Source organism: Porites lutea, chromosome 2 (genome assembly GCF_958299795.1).
Source record: "Porites lutea chromosome 2, jaPorLute2.1, whole genome shotgun sequence".
Lineage (NCBI taxonomy): Eukaryota > Metazoa > Cnidaria > Anthozoa > Scleractinia > Poritidae > Porites > Porites lutea.
The window spans coordinates 10,447,074-10,465,341 of record NC_133202.1 but is presented as its reverse complement, the minus strand read 5'-3'; the positions used below and the strand labels follow the sequence as shown (position 1 = coordinate 10,465,341).

The window sequence follows — 18,268 nt, the reverse complement described above, 5'->3', positions numbered from 1 at the left end:
AAAGCTCACAACGGTCAAATGTAAACGCAATGAATCTACTACAAAACGGTCATTATTCATGAGATTGCTGCATCTCTTTGGCTGACGAAATCAATAGACGAGGAGAAATAAAAACAAATTTAATTTAATTTTGAACAAATTTACCTTTGGAATTCCATGACTACCACATAAATTATGTTAGCACTGATTTACGTCGTCAGAATGGAATTTCTATGGCCTTTATGATTCGACGACGCGATGGCAGCGGAAACGTCGCTTAAAAAGTGAAATTACGTTCTTCCAGTCCTCATCGCGACTATTCCTACCCATTTACTTCATCAAAAGTAGGGGAATCCCCTAAGAGTTGAATTCCTAGGATCCCTTATGCAAGTTCAAAAAGAAAAATAAAATTTCGCCGTCGCTTGACTTCCTCCATAAAATGGAAAATTAGGCAATTTCACGTCGCAGTTGTGCAAAAAAGGCAAATAAATGTACAAAAAAGTGTGATGTACGTGCTAAGTTGTTGTTTTGCCTTTTAAACGTTCTCGTTGCCATCGCATCGTCGGATCGTAAAGTGCCCTCTGTCGTTGAAGCGCGGACGTCTCTAATGCGAAACGTCTCTAGCAGCGAGGAGAGAGGAAAGACGGCTATTAACTCACCTGTCCTTTGTCCGCTTGCTAAACCACCGCTACCACCACAGATAAAAGATGTATTTGACCGGCACCTGGCTGTACATAGATTGTCATCCACTTTGTACGCGGTGTGATTATCTTTCGGGCAGTAACACTTCTTCAGGGATATAAATGCCCAAAGTTGGTGTTCCCCTTCACAATATTCATTACAGTGTGCAAGGTCGGCTTCATGAGCTTTGAGTGTGTCTTGGGGGCCACTAAAAAACACTTCGGTCATATTCACACAAGGTATATAGTTCCCTTGATCTGGTGTAACTAGAAAAAGAACATTTAACTATCATCGACTAAACCAAATAATATATGAACAGCTGACCAGTCACGTGATGTAATATAAAAACTTCACTCCGGTTAAGATTGTCCGTGAAACAGTGGTGAAATCCTTGTTTGTGACCCCCAACTGTGTACCAGGATAGGCCTTATCACGGTTTTGACGAGTAGGCAGCCGCGTGAGAAATTACAGTGTTTGTATGAGAATCTAATGTCCAAAAATTTCCGTAACACGGCTGTTCTGAAAAAAATATGAATTGTAAACTAAATTTTCACTCCTAACGATTCTTCTAAAAAAAATTGAGGTCATTACATGCAGCTATATGTGTTAGAAACACTTTTTAAAATTTTCTATACATTTGCCTGTAAACGTTTCCCGGGAAAAAATTGCAGACAAATATGTGGAAAATCTGAAGCAACCGTCTGGAGAAATTTAAGCACAGTAACGGCCCCCAAAATTTGATAGTAAAATCCTTTGCTGCGTAGCTTTAGTTTACAGTTCATATTTTTTTCAGAACAGCCGTTTTACGGAAATTATTCGACATTGGATTCTCATACAAACACTGTAATTTCTCACGCGGTTGCCTACTCGTCAAGATGGCGTCGAAAACCGTGATAAGACCTATTGGAGTACGTGTCATGATTGGCCTGTTAAAGAAGCTATTATCGAAAGGAAATTCGAAACACACTTCCAGTAATTCGTTGCGTCCGTAGGGGTTCCAGAACAAGAATGTCGGCGCTGCTACGCAGAGAGGGTTTGATTACGTCTACGATGCAGGCTAGTGGTATAATAACTCGAAATAAGGCCATGCTGGAAAGCAAGAAACGTACTGAGACAAGGTAAAAAGAAAGGTTACATAATTTAAAATGGTAATTTCCTTTGTTTGTCTTCTCCCGCTGCGTCCCTTGCTCTCAAGCATGACGTTTTTGTACCACGTGACTGATCAGCTGCAAAGAATCGATAATCACGTGCTCTGCTTCTAAAGATGAACCATTTCTTTTATTAAAGCCTTCATTATCAGAGTGAAATATGGAGTCCTATAAGGTGGTTCTATTTTTTCAGTCTGTGGTAAGCAGTACTTTCACATGTATTTAGTATGTAGTTCTAACTTTTGAGTCTGTGGATGAAATCGTATGTTGTTACCATTCAAATGAAACCCGGCTCTTCAACATTACTTTCACATGGTACTATGATAAAACCCTATGTTGTTACCATTCAAATGAAACCTCTTCAGCAGTACTTTCACAAGGTACTATTTATTTAGTATGCAGTCTAACTTTTGAGTCTGTGGATGAAATCCTATGTTGTTACCATTCAAATGAAACCTCTTCAGCAGTACTTTCACAAGGTACTATTTATTTAGTATGCAGTCTAACTTTTGAGTCTGTGGATGAAATCCTATGTTGTTACCATTCAAATGAAACCTCTTCAGCAGTACTTTCACATGGTACTATTTATTTAGTATGCAGTCTAACTTTTGAATCTGTGGATGAAATCCTATGTTGTTACCATTCAAATGAAACCTCTTCAGCAGTACTTTCACATGGTACTATTTATTTAGTATGCAGTCTAACTTTTGAATCTGTGGATGAAATCCTATGTTGTTACCATTCAAATGAAACCTCTTCAGCAGTACTTTCACAAGGTACTATTTATTTAGTATGCAGTCTAACTTTTGAGTCTGTGGATGAAATCCTATGTTGTTACCATTCAAATGAAACCTCTTCAGCAGTACTTTCAAAGGTACTGTTTATTTAGGGTGTAGTTATAACTGTTGAATCTCTGGATGAAATCCTATGGTGTTACCATTCAAATGAAACCTCTTCAGCAGCACGTTCACATGGTACTATTTATTTAGTATACAGTCTAACTTTTGAGTCTGTGGATGAAATCGTATGTTGTTACCATTCAAATGATACCTCTTCAGCAGTACTTTCACATGGTACTATATATTTAGTATGCAGTCAAACTTTTGAGTCTGTGGATGAAATCCTATGGTGTTACCATTCAAATGAAACCTCTTCAGCAATACATTCACATGGTACTATTATTTTATTTAGGATGTAGTCTTAACTTGTGAGTCTGTGGATGAAATCCTGTGGTGTTACCATTCAAATGAAACCTCTTCAGCAGTACTTTCACATGGTACTATTTATTTAGTATGTAGTTCTAGCTTTTGAGTCTGTGAATGAATGAAACCTCTTTGGCAGTACTCTCACCTCTTTGGCAATACTCTTACATGTTGCTATTTGTTTTTCAGCATTTTACAAAAGGGAAATTAAGAAATTTGTTGAATTTTGACTTTGGTGAACTTTGGTGGTTGAAAGGTAATTGATAAACACCTGTATCCGGGTGTTCAAACGTTGGATAATCATCGTCATCCATCGGATAATTCACTATCCAGCAACTAAGTGTTTAGGAAACCAGCAGCGACATCAGATGGACAGAGATTAAGACAGGGGAGAGAGTAATTCACCATTTGAACAACTAGGACCTAATGTAATAGTTAATTTTATTTCCTGAGAATCCCAAGGGCATGGAAAACAACATTATCTAGGCTGCGGTCACATATACCACGTAACTAAAGTTTAACTTAAGTTACAGTCAAGTTACGTGATGTCATACCTAACTGTAGTTAGTGCTTTCGGTCGAGATCGCGGTCACACCACGCAGTTAACAACAGTTAGTTCTAATTAGCCTATGTAAATTTTTTGTTTGTTGTTTTTGGTTTCCCTCTCGCTTCACGCTTGGTTTTTATTTTGCATATTTATATATATGGTCATCTCGCACGCGCGAAAAGAAGTGTGACATTCTGATTGGTTATTTGTTTGTAAACTTAAGACTAACCCACAAACCCTGCTTGGGTATAACTATAGTTAGTCTGTATTGTTTTGGATCACGGAGGCGTAAATTTTCTAACTATATAGTTAGATCGAACAGAGAAGGGGTCACATTACCGAAATAGCTAACTATAGTTATCCCCGTCTTAACTATAGTCAGTAGCCCAGATCTGACTGCAGCCCTAGTTTTCCAGTCCCATGAACCATAATGCACCTCGCATGTTTACCCCCAAAGTTTTGCATAACAGTTTTGTTGTTAGATGTCATGTGAAACAAGCCTAGGGCTTCTCTGTTAACGAGGCTGGTCATGTGATTTCGAAGCAACCAACGAATAATGGGATTTCTGACAGTGTAGTATAACGGGACATAAGACAGAAATAGCTATTTTGCCGCCACGGACCAGACGACTAAGTCGGCTAAGAGGAATTGTGGGTAGTTTTGAGATATGTTTAGTTGTACGGTACAAATTTGAATTAGTCTAGGTCAGCATTCATTAGAGCTCCTAACTTTTATTTTATTTGCCAATTTTGTTATTTTTGCCTGTAGGCATTTGACAGTCGTTAGTTCTTGCATACCTCTGCCCCAGAGTTGCCGGCACCGCAGCTGATTTCAGCAGGCGGGGATATACGTTCCCTTTGTTCCACAAAGTGGTTTGGGGTTTTCGTATCCGACGGTGTACATCTCATACTTAGAGGTTTGCTTTTCGTCATAGGGTGTTTTGCAGTCAAATGCGGTCTTGTAATTTTGCCGGTAATTTTGCAATACACTTGGGTTCGAGGTCCTTGCTGACCTACAGGCCCCTGTATCTACGCTTGTGTGGGTGTCTATCTGGGTAGTGAAGGAAAAATTGCTTTATAAAGTCTACCATCAAACCTCCCGTAAGGGAACCAACCTCCTCCCCAGGGAGGACGAGGTTGTAAGGGACCCGCACACTGATCGCTTACGGGAGGTGATCGTTTGCGAAAGGATCCAACTGAAATGCTTTGAAAGAGGCTCAAAGTGACGTTTTGAGTAGGCGATCACTTTCGAGAGGTGGACACACTTGAAGATTCAAATTTTGCTGAATTTTATGTTAGATCTACGCTAGAGTTCCATCTCATTTTGGGGCACTGGTTTCACTTCACACTGGCCAAGGGTCTTTTGGTATAAAATATTGAAGGCATGCGAGACAAAGTAGGTTTCAATTTTACCTGGTGTTGGAAATCCGTAATGTTTACTTCCTGTTGAGTAAAAAGGATGTAGAGTTAATTATAAAATAGACATGGAGGTCTAAGTTTGCGACTTTTAAAAAAAGAGTTATTTATTTATAAATACATCGCTTAAGATGTTTACAAAAGCAATGTTTATTCTATGGGTAATTATTCAAAGTGGGACATATGTCTCAGTGCTGATTTGAACAATTCGACAATTTCCATAATAAAGACACAACCTCGTTCCCAGGGTTCTCTGTCTCTTGCTTCGTAGGTACGAGTAGAAGAGGAAACTGGGAACGAGGTGTAAACAAAGACAAGCCTTTACTTCTTGGGCCATTCCAAATGTCGAACTTTATGTGTGCTGTATACTAATATGAAAATCTACTATTACAATATAGCTAGTATTCCCATTGAGCACGCTGATGACGTCATCAAAGTTTTAAAAACCTCGATTTCTTGTGAGCTTAGCAATCCTCCCAAGTGCATCCATGACTAAATAGTACACGATGAAGCGTTTGTCATGTGTTTTACAACGTAATCTAAAGAGAAACACTTTTGAATTTGTTAACAGACAGCAGAGAAAAGAGGTGAGTGCTGTCGGTTGTTGCTGTCATCTGCGCCAGTTATGGTGTGTGCAAATCATTCCTGGCAAAAATTTTTCATTCAAAAGAACTTTTTTCGCCGAATTAAAAGTTTTCCATCTCAAAACGGATTCTAAAGCCTTTTTGAATGTTATCTTAAACGACTTCTGTAATCAATCTCTCTCTCTCTCAGCTTGAAGGTATGAACAATTGCAAACCGGCATATGAGTTCAAAAGAACAAATAGTCACGTAGACAATGACGCGAACTGCTTTGACCGTAATAAAATTTCAAGTCAACTGCCCCATTGATCGTACAAAACAATTGGTTCATGCTTCAGCTGTGAGTTTGTTGGGATATGAAGTACTTGGGAAGTTTGGAGAGCACTCAAAAGTCTCAGCTGCGCCTCGAACAACCCTTCTGTACGCCTCTTTTGTACTCTCCAAACTTCCCGCGTGCTTTATATCTCGACATACGCACGCTGACTCATGAACCAATTGTTAATTCTCGCTCATTTGCATTAGATTAGGCACAGGTAAAGTTCAACGTTTGAAACGCGCATAAGCTTTAGATTCAGATCTATAAGCTCTAAACGGTTGTAAACAAATTTATTGCCGGTTTTTAACAATAAATCAAGAACCTTTTTAAGCGGAAGAACGAAGTTAGCGAGTAACTGGGCTGATGTAATTCTCAGGAATAACATTTTTATGTCAGAAGGCAACAAACGTACACGATTTACGGAAAAACGACCCCTATAATGAACACTGTAACAGGGGATTTAATAAGCACCGACGATCGACGAAACGCGTCGGATTTATTGCTCAGAAAAGTCGGCTACTTTTTCCCCCAAGGAAGAAGCAACTAGTTGGAATAATGTCATGAACAAAAATAGAATTTGTTCACGCAAAAATGTACGTAACAAATTAATTATCATTTGTTCCTTTCTTGTAGGAGTTAATTGTGTGGCTAATAAATCAAAATTTGACTTAAACCCAAATCTTCTTGGATGGAAAACGCGCTCTTTTACACAGGGTCCAGAGGAGTTTCGTGTGAATAAATGAATTACTTATTTAAAGTCTCACCTTGAAAAATGTCTATACCTGTCGCTTAGCACGATTAATTAGCCCAATGGGATCTTTATAAGTCTACTGTAAACGATTTCTTCGCTTCTTATCTGACCCAGATCGACTTTTGAAAATCAATAACCGCAAGCCATATCCTCGCTGGCGCACGGCACGTCGCCCGAAGGGCGACCGAGGCACGAAGTGCCGAGTAAAAGAAAGGACAAGCTTTCCGTATTTTATACTGTAAGCCGATCTTGCGAGCCCTCAGTCTCTTGGTTTGCGGTCTATAACGAAACTGTAACGCGATCGAAATAACCCATTTTTTCAGAGGTTTTCGACGGGTTTTGATGTTCTAACGACAAACACATCTCCTCTGGACCCTGTGTCTTTTATACTCAGTTTAGTCCTCTGAACGCTGAAAATCACTTATTAGGGCTTTGTAATTTTTAACTTTTCTGAGGGAACATACCCCCAGACACCCCAAAACGTGGACTTCTGGCCCATTGTTGATACAGTCGGTTACTCTATTCAAACACACTGGCGGCTACTTCAATTTTTATTGAAAACCCTGCTGTAAACATACACAAAGTTTGAAATCAAAAATACCATAGCTTAATGGCAAGTCAAGAGAAAAATTTTGGAACTGCCTGAATACTCGAAATGGGCCTATATGTAATATCGCAAGACATCGTTAATTGTTATATTCCTAGACTTTCTCTCAACTAAACAGGGACAACCATTGGCTGATTCTTGGTCACGTGGCCTTAACTAAAATCAAATGTATCCAGATCGTGATACATCAAGCAATGTACCCCGCTCGGGATACATTACAGCACGTGATCGGAGCATGGTGGAAAGTGGTGTGACAGAAGGCGGGAAAACACTGCCAGTTTTCTTTTTCGTGAATGAACACAACAACATTTACAACAACACAAACATGAAGCCTCAAGCTAAAAAGCAACGATTTTCAAAGTTATCCCAGAAGAGAAACAGCGGCTAGTGGAGGAAGATGCAGATAATATAAGGAAAGTGCTTTTTAAATCATTCATTCAGTGGTTTGAGAATTAAATTTGTGTTCTTATAAGTGCCGAGTCGTACTGTTTTGATTCGCTCCTCTTAAGCGTATTCTTTTGTTTCTGTTGAAGTACGTTGAAGTGAAAGTCTAGAAATATAACAATACAATTAATGTCAGGTCCCTCGGGAAACCAGTTAGTTTTGTTTTCCCTCGAGTCCTGATGTTTCCCTCGACTTCGTCTTGGGAAACATCAGGACTCTTGCGAAAACAAAACTAACTGTTTCCCTCAGGATCTGACATTAAGTGTATATTATTTTGAGAAGTGAATGGTTGTCTTCCTAGAAAATAGGGAGGTTTCTGGGTAACTGAGACCACCTACCCCTTCCCCAAGTCAACATTAACGCTTACTTCTCACATAGAGCAAAATTGTGACTTAGGGAAGGGGTAGGTGCTCAGTTATCCAGAAACCTCAATTGATCCGAAAATAGCATACCGTTGATAACCACAATGCCGTTGTCTCCTGTCACATTACCCTCCCCTCCTTTGGTGTTTTCATTCGCAACAGGCTCCTTCCCCACAAATCCTTCACCATAAGAGATACTAATCAGACCGCCCCCTCCACCGCCTCCTTCTTTCGCGGCGTCAGCTCCTTTGGCTTCCAATGTGGCCTTGTCGCCGAGGATCACGAACTTAAATAAAACAAAGAAGGATGAAAAAAACGTTTTGTCGGGTGATTAATCCAGAAAAAATTGGATGAGGCTTGCGGTATGTTTCCATTGACCCTTCTTTATTTTAAAGCAAAATTTGTGAATGAGATTGATGTTGAAAAAATACGTAATAATGTGTTACACAAGAGTGAAAAAACTAAACCGTAAGCAAGAATGTTAATTAGTTTGTGGTTTTGTGCCTAATCTCGTACCCAGATGTCCCACGGCCAAAAAGCGTAACACAGAGTGAAATCTGGGTACGAGATTAGTTTTGTGCCTAGCTCGCGTGGCCTGATCTTTGCTGTGATTGGTCGTAACTCAATAAACATTCCTCAAATATTTCAAGTCTTCACGGGTTTGTCGGTTTGACTGTAAGTCGGTGGAAAAGAGCAGACATTTCTTAGGACACGAGGAAATGGGGATATAGACGGGACAACCGATGAAATACGTTATGAAGAGCTCATACATGACGTCACGTCCACCATATTGGTGTCCCAAAACAATAAAACAGGGCCATGTTGGTGTCCCATAGCCTGCGTAGCAGGCGCTAGGAAATAAATGGGCGAAAAGAAAAAACGCGCGCGAGGGAGACACGCGTGTCTCCCTCGCGCGCGTTTTTTCTTTTCGCCCATTTATTTCCTAGCGCCTGCTACGCAGGCTAGGTGTCCCAAAACAGTCCTGTGGGAGTTTTTAAACTCCTTTCTTTTGTGAACTCTTTCTTAGGCCCAGTTCAGACGTCGTGCTTCTGCCGTGCCGAACTAAATTTAGGAATTAAGTTCGACAAAAGCACGGCGTCTGAATCAAACTTTTGAATTAAGTTCGGCAAGCGCTGCCGTGCTACACGGCTCTGGCACGGCAGCGATTCAAACGTCGTGCTTCTGTCGCGCTAAACAAAATTCATAAATTATATCAATGTATTTTGGCGAGATTGCGTTCCCAGGGGGAGTTAGGAGGAGAATTGTTATGAGGCATCAGTAAATCCTGAATTTGGTTCGACTCTGGCACGACGTCTGAATCAAAGTTGTTTTCCTACCGTGCTACAGTCGACCCAAATTACAATTAAGTTCGGCACGGCAGAAGCACGACGTCTGAACTGGGCCTTAGGTTCCAATAAATTTGCATAGCTGTTTGCCACACGAGTGATAACGTACTTGTTTATTTCTGGCATCTGTGTATCGCTTTGTTTGTATGCAACGCAGTTTGTTTGTTAATCTTTTCATCCGTAGCTTATTTGTTCAGATTTTTTATTTTTACGTGATCCTTATTACCTTCTTAGACTCCAGAATAATCGTTCCACCGCTACTTCCTCCGCTTGTAGGTATACCCAAAGCCGAATATGTCCTTCCATTTGCATTTATGGCAGCATCTACAGCAGAAAAGCAACAGGATTGTTGAAACGGGAGTTACTTTTTTGCCACCCTGGCCGTACACCAGGTTTTTTTTTCTCGCGCGCGGCTGTATATTTCGGGTTTGACTCCTTTGTCTGTGATTGTTGGTCTTGTACTGGTTTGGAGTCATTTCTTCCCTTTTTTTCTCAGTGTGCTGATAAACTTTCCATATCTATCAGCATAAAAGGAATTCAAAGCAGACTTGTTTTGTTGCGAGCTTGGGGTTTCAGTTCCCACGACCGTAGACATAGAGTCTGAGATATATTGTATATGGTAAGAAAGGAGTTATATGGTAAGCAATCGTTATTGAAAAAAAAAATAATGAATCACGTTTCTAACTTTGCCCTCAAATCGCCCCCATACAAATCAATTTTCGCTATTATGCAACGCTATCTCGACGCACAAATTGCATGACATTAAAGAGTTAAATATAACATTATAGAACTTTTGGCTACATGTGAAAACCGTTACTTACTGATTGTTAAGTTTTTATCGGTCTTAATTTTAACGGCTCCTCCACCACATGCTACGACCAGGGCATTTTGAGTCGCGTTTGTTGTACCTGCAAGACGAAACTTGTAGTAAACTGGAAAATGCGTCACGCACACAAACTGAGGTCACGTAAACGAAAGACGTCACGTCAAAAAGTATTTTGAAGTCACATCACGTCATACGCCTTCTGATTGAAACTGATAGGTCAAAAAATCAAAAATTTAAAATCAAGTGTTATCATAAGCCTTTCATATGGACTTGTCAAATCAATGAACGCAGTTGTTTGTTTTCGGGTATTGAAGCATGAACTGGCCAAAACAATAAGATGAAATAGTGTCTGTGTGTTGCTTTGATTTATTGCCGTCTGTCTGTCATTGCCACTTACAATTGTTTGCGGTACAGTTTGATGTTCCTGTGATCAACAAAATTAAAATAAGAAACATTTATTTAGCGTCACTGCATAATTTCCACTTTCAAAAACAGAGTTGGAGTACCCCTATAAGCAATTACTGCCAAATTCGTTGTATCACGCTGCGCGTTTTGCAAACTTCGAAGGGATTTTGGGTTTTTCAGTTCCGTCAATCATTTGAAGGAAGGGGGGCGGGGGGGGGGGGTTAATGAAAATTGAAAAGAATTAAACGCACTCGCCCAGCTTGGCATGCAAAAACAAAACTGACATGAAACTGAGAATGACTTTTGACCGCTCAAAAATTATAGCCAAGGAAACCCCTTCGAAGATTGTTTTTTCGCGATTCGCCATTTGATTGGGATCCGGGATCCAGCAATTTTACGACGCCAAATTTGGGAAATGTTGTTTTGTGAAGAAAAGTGAAGAGGCCCTTTACAGTTAGTCATTATCCACTCTGAAGAGAAAGAAAGCACTGGGACACATCATTTAAAATGGTAATTTCCTTTGTTTATCTGGTCCCGCTGCGTTCTTTGCTCTCTAGTATGGCGGTTTTGTACCACGTGAATGACTAGCTACAAAGGGCGTATTCCTGTCGCTTGACTCAAAAAGAGTAGACCGATTTTTCTCGACCCTGTCAGGTGCCTGTTTTGACGATACACTTTTAATACGGGATGAGTTGACCTTGTAACAGTGTCATAAAACTATTCACTCAGGTGAATCGTGGAGTTTTGTAAGGCGGATCTAACTTTTGAGTCTGTGGTCGAAATCCTGTGAAGTGACCATCCAAATGAAACCTCTTTAGAAGTAATGTTTCATGGTTCTATTTGTTTATCTGCATTCTTCGAAATGGAATTTGGAATTTTTGTCTTATTTTGACACTGGCTACTTTTTGAAGTGACATGTTTGACAGTTGACATTGGCTTCTGAAGTCGATAACTGAACATAAGTGAACTAACTTATGCGCGCATTGAAAGTTTTTTTATTTACCAGTGCTTCCACCAATAAGATGTATCTCGGGCTCGACGCCGTAAGTATCGCCGAAAATGAAGTTCTTGTCCTCGAACAATAGACCACCCTGTCCAGCATGCCCCGCGCCCCCATTAGCATTTGGTCTTCCTCGGCCTGGGCCTTCACCAACTGAAACAAATAATTAGAAAAACAGGAAGTTATAACGACTTCCTCAATTCATTTTGTTAAGGTGGCTGAACACAATTTGAAAGATTATGAGTCCTTATCATTCTCTAAGGTGTCATTTAAGACTCGTTGCAGGTTTAAAGCTCAAATTTGGCACAGATAAAATATACTTATAAGACATTACTTCCATAAGGTTAAACGTAAGATTTCGATCGTTGCCATTGCAACATAGATGATTTCTTCTTTAAAAGCGTTTTGGCTGCATATTTCCTCATGTTACTATTAGATCATTTACGGTAAGCACAATTTCTGTAAAACACGCCTAAGCATCCTTGATTGAGTTCGACCACAGTTTTACTTTTTTATCCAACCAAAGTGTTGACTTAGCGAGACGAGGACAAGTATGAGATTTTCTAAATACTAAGTAGTGCGCGCGCGTTAACCAGCGTCATTAGAGACTTTAAGATCCAACGACGCGACGGCGACAAGAACGTCGCTTAAAAAATGAATTTGCGTTCTTTCAGTCTTTATAGTGATTATTCCTACCCACTTACTTTGTCAATTGTAGGCGAACCCTCCTGAAGCTGAATTTCAAGGAACCATATTCAAGCTCAGAAAGAGAAATAAAATTTCGTCGTTGCTAGTTTACGTCCTCCATAAAACGCGAAATTAGGTATTTTCACGTCGTAGCCGTGCAAAAACGTGAAAGAAATGTACAAAAAAGTGTAATGCACGTGCAAAGTTGTTTTTTGCTAATTAAACCTATTGTTTTTTTGACGTTCTCGTTGTCGTCCGCGTCGTTGGATCTTAAAGTCCCTATTTTGGCCGGAAAACGCGATAGCCGTCGTCTGATTCTACTACGAGTTCTAGTGAGAATGCGATGGTGGCGAAAAAACTGTTATCAAATGTTAGAAGTTTTAAAATTATGCTTGTTAGAGAAGGTTTAATCTCCTTCAAGAATAATAATAACCGTGCTAGCCGTTATAGAGAAAAAAAAGTACACGGGAGCTTTTTGGGGTTTCTATTTTTGGAGAATACGCGAAAAAATTGTAAGTTAAATCGCGTCTTGGTAGTCGTCCTAGTCCCCAAATCTAAACGTCTCTATTTCCATTCAACAGAGACAAATTATTATTGCAGCTTTGCATCTGAATACCGACTAAGATACTGCTACGTTCAGTTCCTTACCGTAAGCTCTCTGATCACTGACACAATATCCTCCCACAGATTTCTTAAGTCCTGATTTAGCTTTTCCTACTTGGATATCCACGCCGATAAATATTCCTTCCGAGCTGAAAATAAGTAGCGAGTTTTCTCCTGAAACTTCAACGACAGCAGAGCCGTTTATCAGAATAGGAGTCTTCAACTTAAATTCTGAAACGTTGTAATGAGCGTCATCGTCTAAAGAATGCTGCACTACTTCACCGTAGTATGAAAAAGCCATAAAACCATTTGATGATGTTCTATGCGTCCATCTTGCATTGTTAGTGTCGATTTTTAGAGTTCCCTGTTGTATGTACTGTACTTGAATCGTGTCGGCCGTTGAGACTGAAAAAAGAAGGAACAAAAAGATACTACAGTCGAAACTCTTGTAAGCGACCAGCAAGGAAATTTTAAAAATTGGTCGTAACTAGAGCTGGTCGCTTACGAGAATGAGCTCTCGTAAGCGACCGCATTGTAAAACAATATAGAGGGTGGTCGCTTACGAGAGCTTCAGAAACTCATTAATAATTCATAAAGAAAAAAAAAGTCTTTGTATCTGATATAGACACGGCTAACCTTCACGTCCAACTTTTAACGGCTAAACTTCACGTGCAACTTTTTAGACCAAAATAACCTCAAATCTAAATACTAGTGCAAGAATGAGTCGAGAGATCGCTTACGAGAGCTTAAAAACAAAGGAAAAGTCAAGTGTGATAATCCCAAAAGTGGTCTCGGTCGCTTACGGGGGCGGTCCCTTACGAGAGCTTTTAATCGTTTAAAGCTGGGCCTGCTATACTTAACTCTAATCAATGTGATTAATTCTAATCACGTCGACTCCACTCACCAAGAATATTTACAAGGCCCAATGTGCTGCCAGTTACGTTGAAAATCGACTCGCAGATTCCTTGCACATCATTGTCACTCATAATCTGGACAATACCACCGCCGGCCAAGTGACGCCCCTTGGACGAGGCACGAGCAGTAAAAACAGCGTTTCTTCGCAGAAACACCTGACAAGCGAGGAGAATAAAATGCAATGAAAGAGGAATAAAATAATTTCTAATTTTTGTCCTTAACTAAGAATAATGTCAAAATGTTGACTTAATGGTGCACCCTAACAGTTTGAGAGGCCAGGTTAAACTGACAATTCGTTACTTTTTGATACTCACTTGTGTTGGGTGCTGTAAATATTAGGACATTTCTCAGTCCTACATTGAAATACGGGAAGCAACCAAAAATGAGAACTTGTAAGAGGTTCTCAAAACGTGTTTTAGGCTACAGTGTGAAGGAAACATATCACGTTCTTTTTCTTAGTGCTGGTAAAATACGCCTTAGTTGATATTATTACACAGTAGTTCTTTTAACCCTGTCTTACTGAAAAGAGGCATATTGTGTTTGGGCTATTACAGTTGTGTATACATGGTAATCTATACTTCTAGACGCATTTTTGAAAACGTTATGGACCTTTTGCGGCCAACAGTTTTTTTTTTTACCAAAAACTCTCTCCAAAGAAGCTATTATAAAAACTAAGAGTGCAACCCCTTTTTTTTCGCTTCTCCTCCTTTCCAACTCCTCGCTCTTTCTTTTTCTCATTTCCTTTTCCTTCATTACGGTGATTTTGGAGCTTATCGAGCCCAAAAAGCCTGCCTTTTGATGCCTTTTTACTCAAAGTGCCGACTGCAAAATTTCGTAAAGTTGGTTTTCAAAAAATCCGCTAGACTTAGATGTCAGTATAATGTGTTTGTATATATGAAATGTACTGGATTGAATTGCAAGCAATTTGGCCCGAAGGGGCGGGGGAAACTTGGGTTAATTTTTGCTGGGTATGTGCCGCTGGCCTTTCATAGCCCCTACCCCATTATAGTCTATTTTTTGGCCAATTATAGACCCCATCTTAGTCACTTTTTGGAAAATGTAATTTTCGTGATCCCAGCTTAGTCACTTTCTATTTATGCATCTACCTTATCAATGTGGTTTCAAGCGGCGGAATGTAATGCGGTCAATGCTAGCTTATTGTTAAATTCAATAAACAAAAACTTTCTGATTTTTTAACCGAGAATCTTCCCATTTTGAATCCCTACTTACCCCAAAAATCCCAAAATTTGCGACCCCATTCTAGTAACTCTATTGAAAATGCGAACCCATTATAGTCAATCCAATCGTGAAAATGCGATCCCATCCAGTGACACATCCCTATTAGCCTCTTGTAAGGGAGTACCCCCCCTCCCCGTCCCCGGGCAATTTGGCACAATTTCAATACCCATTAGAGCTTTCTCTATTTGCATTTTTATTTATGAGTTTTACGTCTTTGATGAATAGGCCATTTCCGAGTTCCCTCGGGCCTCTGTATCAAAACGAGGTTAAATGCTCGACCTTTGATATGGAAATGACTTTTCATTCTCACGCAAATAACACTCATTTTCACAAGAAAGGTTGTGCACTTGGCCTCATTTTGAAAGTGAGGGTTTTTGGAACTCGAAAGTGGCCTATTGTTTTAACTTAAGGCTAGACAGCTTTTAATGCTAAGTCGGCTTAAACTGAATATCTCAGACTATCAGGTTCTTAAAAATTGGCTTCTTCTGGTTTGCAGGTTTTTAACTACATTTTTCTCCATTTTTGTTAATTTTTCTTGTTTGACTGCGGTCAAAAGATTGTCCACTGGTTGTCAACTTACATGGCGGGCATGCAATCGGATAGTACCGCCCATCGAACCGGTATTTTCACTATTTGAAAACCCGTCTGCTTTAATGGCGGCATCTACGAGATAAAAATGTCATCAATGTTAATCTTTACAAGGGTGCTTGAGTGGCCTTTGAATGTTGTACCCCAAGACGTCCCCAAGTACTGTTTTTGCATTTCACAACTCCAAGATCTCCAAGATCTAGCCCTTTAATGGGCTATGGACAGGGCTTGTAGCCAAAATCAACGGATTGAACGTTTTTACGATGGTCCCGCTTCCATTTATCAATCAGGTTATAGCACGAGCGTTGATATCCAAATACGTTTTTAGGGCACATGGAATGGATTTGTCGTTTAATGCTCGGGTCAAATGTCCGACGGCGCAATTTACGTTTATCTGAATTCCTAAAAAAAAAAGGAGACACCACAGGCAATTATTTTTTTTTAGATTGTAGTTTTCTTTGAAATTTGTAATTTGTCCTCCTCTTGGGTGGAAGAGAATTTTAAATTCAACTGCAATGTGAAAGAATAAGATTTTCTTGTTATTCTTTTTTTTTTCGTTGTTACCTTAAAAAGCCCTCTTTAAAAATCTTTTACCCTGAACGGGCAACAAACAAAGCGCGTTTTTTTTTTGCAACATTGCAGCAAAACGAGTTAAATAGCAATGTTGCGCGTTTTACCACACACGTTCAAACCTGCCTTGCAACAAATACGGTTGCGAGGTTTTTTTTTCGTGGTTCGTAAAACGCGTAACCTCGCTAGTCAACTCGTTTTGTAGAAAAGTCACAAAACAAGTTGCACGTTTTTTGTTGCCCGTTTTATTGTTCCTCAAGATAAGACAAAAAAAAAAACTCTGGCATCCGGGGTAAAGTTGATCAATATATCAAATGTACCTATGACAATTGTTCCTTGTTTCGCTTTCAGCTCAAGTGCTCCTCCTCCAACGGCCTTCACAGCAGAATTTATACCGACTGTTTATGAAAAACAAGGGCTTTTTGTTAAGTGCAGTTTCGAAAACACACGGCAAAATTCTCTTCACCATGCATGCACTTTATACGTTATAAGGCAACTAGCAGCTATTAGCGAGCTTAAGTAACGACGAAGGACGCCAAAAAGAAATAGAGGGTGTTGACATGACGTCACGGCGGCCATGTTGGTGCTACATACCAATCCTGTGGAAGTTGAAATCTTTTCTTATGTTAACGCTTTCTTTAGTTCCAAAAAATTTGCATGGATGCTGGCCACGTGAATGAAAACGCTCTATTGGTTAAGATTAGCAAAACAACATTTTTTGCACGTGCATCACGCTTTTTTGTACATTTCTTTGCCGTCGTTGCAAGACTACGACGTGAAACGTCCTAGTTTCACGTTTTATGGCGGACGGGAACACAAGACAAGTATTTCATTTTTATCTTCCTGAACTTAGATACAGTACTTTAGAATCAAATCCAGAAGAATTTCCCAACATTAAACAAATTGTATGAAATGGAACAAGAGTAATAAAGTTTAAAAACTGCCAACTCGCTTTTCAAGTCACGTTTTCATTGCCGTTGCCGTCGTGATTGCTTAAGCTCCCTATTAGTCAGTAAGCGAATCTTTGCTGACGTCATCGTTTTCATCTTCTTCATTCGCCACTTGCACATCTCCCACAATGCACCTTATTAGCCCCCCCAAACTTTCGCATAAGGATTATTTTCAATTTCTCTAGGGACGGCTGTAATACCCAGGGGAAGTGAAAAACAAAGGTCTAGCAAATTTTGGGGGGCAAATAAGGTGCATTATGAGAGATGTGCAAGTGGCGAAAGAGAGCAACGATTTTAACATGAGAAAAAGCATCATGCTGAATAATAATTGACCGCAATATTAACTCAATATTAACCAGCAGGCTATGGTCATTTTTTAAAATGGGTTGAAAGACATAACGGATTATTTTCTTTATATAGAACAATTTTTATTTACCAAAATTACAAACACTTCCTCCAAACAGCGCTTTGAAATCCTCTCCGTATAGACCAGCGGAGCTGCAATTCGTGATGCTCGCAGGGCCTGATAGGAGATAAATTAAAAGGCCCAATTATTTAACTACTTGGCATGGGTACACTTTACAAACAAGGTTTAAGCTGTGAGACTACGACGACACGGAAATTGTCAGTAACCAACGATATTTGATCAGAATGGAGAGCTAGAACAATAGAGTGAGAACTGTGTAATAGGTGGTAACCCTTTGGGAATAGCCAACAAGAACATTTTGTACTGGCTGACCGTGGAATGCAGAACTGAACAGTCTAAGGGTAAATCATGGTGGTGGAATCCGGAATATGGGAAAATTTTGCTGGTGAAATCCGGAATCTTGGGCTTTGGAATCCCACTAACGATTTGAATCCAGAATCAAAGCTCAAATACTGGAATCCAGTACCTAGAATCCGGAATCCACGGCGTGGAATCCAGAACCCAAGACTGTCTTGGATTCCCTTACGTAGGGAGATTGTTCTGATTGACTGTGGAATGCAGAGTTGACCAATCTAAGGGTAAATCAAGAGCAGAGGATGGCGGGCGACTAGGATACGTTTTATCACTCAAAGACTTTGTCACCTCTTCCTTGTGCCAGAACAATAGAAATTAGAGAGT

At 39.8% G+C, this 18,268-nt stretch overlaps 1 protein-coding gene across 1 annotated transcript in view; it reads right to left on the bottom strand.

Annotated features, from left to right (window-relative positions):
• LOC140925605 (uncharacterized) overlaps positions 1-18,268 on the bottom strand; it is a 70,378-nt gene that overhangs the window by 28,631 nt on the left and 23,479 nt on the right. Inside the window, exons 9-19 of the mRNA XM_073375522.1 lie at positions 17,600-17,686; positions 16,534-16,611; positions 15,636-15,718; positions 13,806-13,971; positions 12,947-13,306; positions 11,615-11,764; positions 10,604-10,630; positions 9,607-9,704; positions 8,125-8,320; positions 4,970-4,999; positions 639-926 (exon numbers count right to left, since the gene is read on the bottom strand). Coding sequence (XP_073231623.1) covers positions 639-926; positions 4,970-4,999; positions 8,125-8,320; positions 9,607-9,704; positions 10,604-10,630; positions 11,615-11,764; positions 12,947-13,306; positions 13,806-13,971; positions 15,636-15,718; positions 16,534-16,611; positions 17,600-17,686 — 1,563 coding nt within the window. The remainder of the gene's footprint in view (positions 1-638; positions 927-4,969; positions 5,000-8,124; positions 8,321-9,606; positions 9,705-10,603; positions 10,631-11,614; positions 11,765-12,946; positions 13,307-13,805; positions 13,972-15,635; positions 15,719-16,533; positions 16,612-17,599; positions 17,687-18,268) is intronic.